This window comes from Alternaria atra (assembly GCF_907166805.1).
Source record: "Alternaria atra isolate CS162 genome assembly, contig: 32, whole genome shotgun sequence".
In the NCBI taxonomy this organism is placed as follows: domain Eukaryota; kingdom Fungi; phylum Ascomycota; class Dothideomycetes; order Pleosporales; family Pleosporaceae; genus Alternaria; species Alternaria atra.
Genome location: NW_025091331.1, coordinates 1,939,392 through 1,942,212, shown reverse-complemented (window position 1 = coordinate 1,942,212; position 2,821 = coordinate 1,939,392). Strand labels below are relative to the sequence as shown.

At 53.8% G+C, this 2,821-nt stretch overlaps 1 protein-coding gene across 1 annotated transcript; it reads left to right on the top strand.

Annotated features, from left to right (window-relative positions):
• Positions 1-876: 876 nt before the first annotated feature.
• On the top strand, positions 877-2,083 carry ALTATR162_LOCUS10406 (uncharacterized protein; the record flags this gene model as incomplete). Its single annotated transcript, XM_043318042.1, has 4 exons — positions 877-994; positions 1,043-1,385; positions 1,434-1,990; positions 2,040-2,083. 4 exons carry the CDS (start codon positions 877-879, stop codon positions 2,081-2,083), a joined length of 1,062 nt encoding a protein of 353 aa, XP_043173977.1.
• Positions 2,084-2,821: the final 738 nt, after the last annotated feature.

Here is a 2,821-nt window from a genome sequence, read left to right as displayed (position 1 = left end):
TATGCGGCGCCGTCAGTTGTAATAGGCCATGGATAGGCTTTCACCCACGATAGCGGCCAGTCCAGAAGTCGCGAAGATCGCGAAGCAGCAAAGGGGAATCGGCAAAAGGTGTTAGTGATGCTAGTCGTCGCAAGATAGACAGGTCGGAGGGTTTGGTGGTAGGGTGGTCCGGGCCAGGCTAGCACTAGCAGTAGAGCTGGCGTTGCTTCCTTTCATGGATGGTACCGCACGATTAGGGCAAGCGCTCTCCTTTCGCGGCCTTCATCAAGCCTTCTTACTTGCCTCTCGTTCTTTGCTTCTCCCAAACGTCAATCGACGCTCCTGCCGGCATAACATCAATCCATTCGCTGCAGTGCAACTCCGGCCCTTTTTGCACCGCCTCTTGTTTCTTGCTGCGACACATCGTCGGCGAGCGAGCAGGCAAAGTCCCTTCCCCCAGCCGATCCACCCCCGAGCCGACCTTGCAGCAACCCTGAGCCTCGGAGCGAAGCGAGCCTCGTCGTCTTCCATACGCCAGCCATCCCTTCACTCTCGTCCTTCACCTCCATCCCTTCCGCATCCGACCGCTGTACATTCACTCCTGCCATTGAGGTAGTCTTTGTAATAACAGGTGAGCCTTTCCCTCCTCAGGGCCCCGTCGCGCCTGTCTCGCCTGCTCGGGGACCCACGCGCCACTGCAAGCAAACCGCCGCATCGCTTCCAGTCGTCTCACCCACGGCTAAAGTCGCCAGCCTTTTTGCACTCGCACGACGCCTGTCTGCCATTGAGCTCCTATTGACACCGTCCACCAGATTTCCGCATTGGCCGGCCTCGACGGAACATCACTACATACCTTTACCCTAATAACCCCCCCAGACACCGTCCCCTACCGCCATCATGGGTTGCGGAATGAGCACAGAGGAGAAGGAGGGCAAGCAGAGGAACGAGGAGATTGAGAACCAGCTCAAGCGCGACAAGATGATGCAGCGCAATGAGATCAAGATGCTGCTCCTTGGTCAGTATCGCGGCCCTCGTCATGCCAGCAGCCTCTAACAGCGCGCAGGAGCCGGTGAATCCGGAAAGTCGACCATTCTCAAGCAGATGAAGCTCATCCACGAGGGTGGATACTCGCGCGACGAGCGCGAGTCGTTCAAGGAGATCATCTTCAGCAACACGGTGCAGTCGATGCGCGTCATCCTTGAGGCCATGGAGTCGCTCGAGCTGCCGCTCGACGACCAGCGTGCCGAATACCACGTCCAGACCATCTTCATGCAGCCGGCACAGATTGAGGGCGACAGCCTGCCCCCGGAGGTTGGAAACGCCATCTCAGTCCTGTGGAAGGATGCCGGTGTCCAACAGTGTTTCCAGCGCTCGCGCGAGTACCAGCTCAACGACTCTGCTAAATAGTGAGCATCCTCCTGGCCCTGTGCGCGCAACATTACTGACAGCCATAGCTACTTCGACTCCATCGACCGCATCGCTGCGCCCGACTACATTCCCAACGACCAAGACGTGCTCCGATCGCGTGTCAAGACCACTGGTATCACCGAAACGACATTCATCATCGGCGATCTTACCTACCGCATGTTCGACGTTGGTGGTCAACGATCAGAACGTAAGAAGTGGATACATTGTTTCGAGAACGTTACCACCATCCTGTTCCTGGTCGCCATCTCCGAGTACGACCAACTGCTGTTCGAAGACGAAACCGTCAACCGTATGCAAGAAGCCCTCACATTGTTCGACTCCATCTGCAACTCGCGGTGGTTCGTCAAGACATCTATCATCCTGTTCCTCAACAAGATCGATCGCTTCAAGGAGAAGCTCCCCGTCAGCCCAATGAAGAACTACTTCCCCGATTACGAAGGCGGCCCAGACTACGCCGCCGCATGCGACTACATCCTGAACCGATTCGTCTCGCTCAACCAACACGAGACCAAGCAAATCTACACCCATTTCACCTGCGCCACAGATACCATGCAAATTCGATTCGTCATGGCTGCAGTAAACGGTACGTTTACGCGACAATCATACCCATGAACCTTGCTGACATTTTGTAGACATTATTATCCAGGAGAACCTTCGGTTGTGCGGTTTGATATAAGTGCAATGGTGGTGGAGTAAACGAACATCTTCCAACTGATCTTGACCACGGGTTGCATGCCTCATGTCCTACACAGGCGTTTGTGGACATTGTTTTGCATGCTTGCGCTTCTTTCGTCGAGAAATGGCTTCGCTCTAAGCCCGGGTCGCTCTCTCTTTGATACCCTGCGGGCGGGCTGAGGAGGCCATGGAACACTACCAGCGAAGCGACTTTTCATCCTCTTATTTCTTTAACGTTTTCTTGGGCCCAAAGAGGGATTGGGTATCGAAACATGTCCCTTGCTACAAAGATTCTTCCAACAGGCGAGCGAAGCGTATCTTTACAGCGGCTCCCAAAAGAAGTTTTTTTTCCTAATACTACCTGTTCTTTCGAGTCTATCTATTACCACTGCACGCACTTCTTCCCTTCTGGTGTGGCAGATTGCTTTAGTATGTATACAGCATGTGTGAGATACGTAGTGAAATGATGAATTCTTTTTAAAACTCAATCGTCCATCTTCATGATTCGTGACCTTTACTGATCATCGCTTCCTGATTACGGCGACTGCAGGTGAAATGTCAGCGAATTGTCAGCATCGGTCCCATCCCATCTCAACCGTCAGTGCTCACATGCCTTGCGATGCCATGATCGCCCCAGAATGCGGGAGCAACCTTGCCTCCGGAAGAAACAAGGGCAAATTTCACGGAACGTTTACGGGCAAAGCAAGGGAGCCAATATCCTGCACACCCACAAACATGA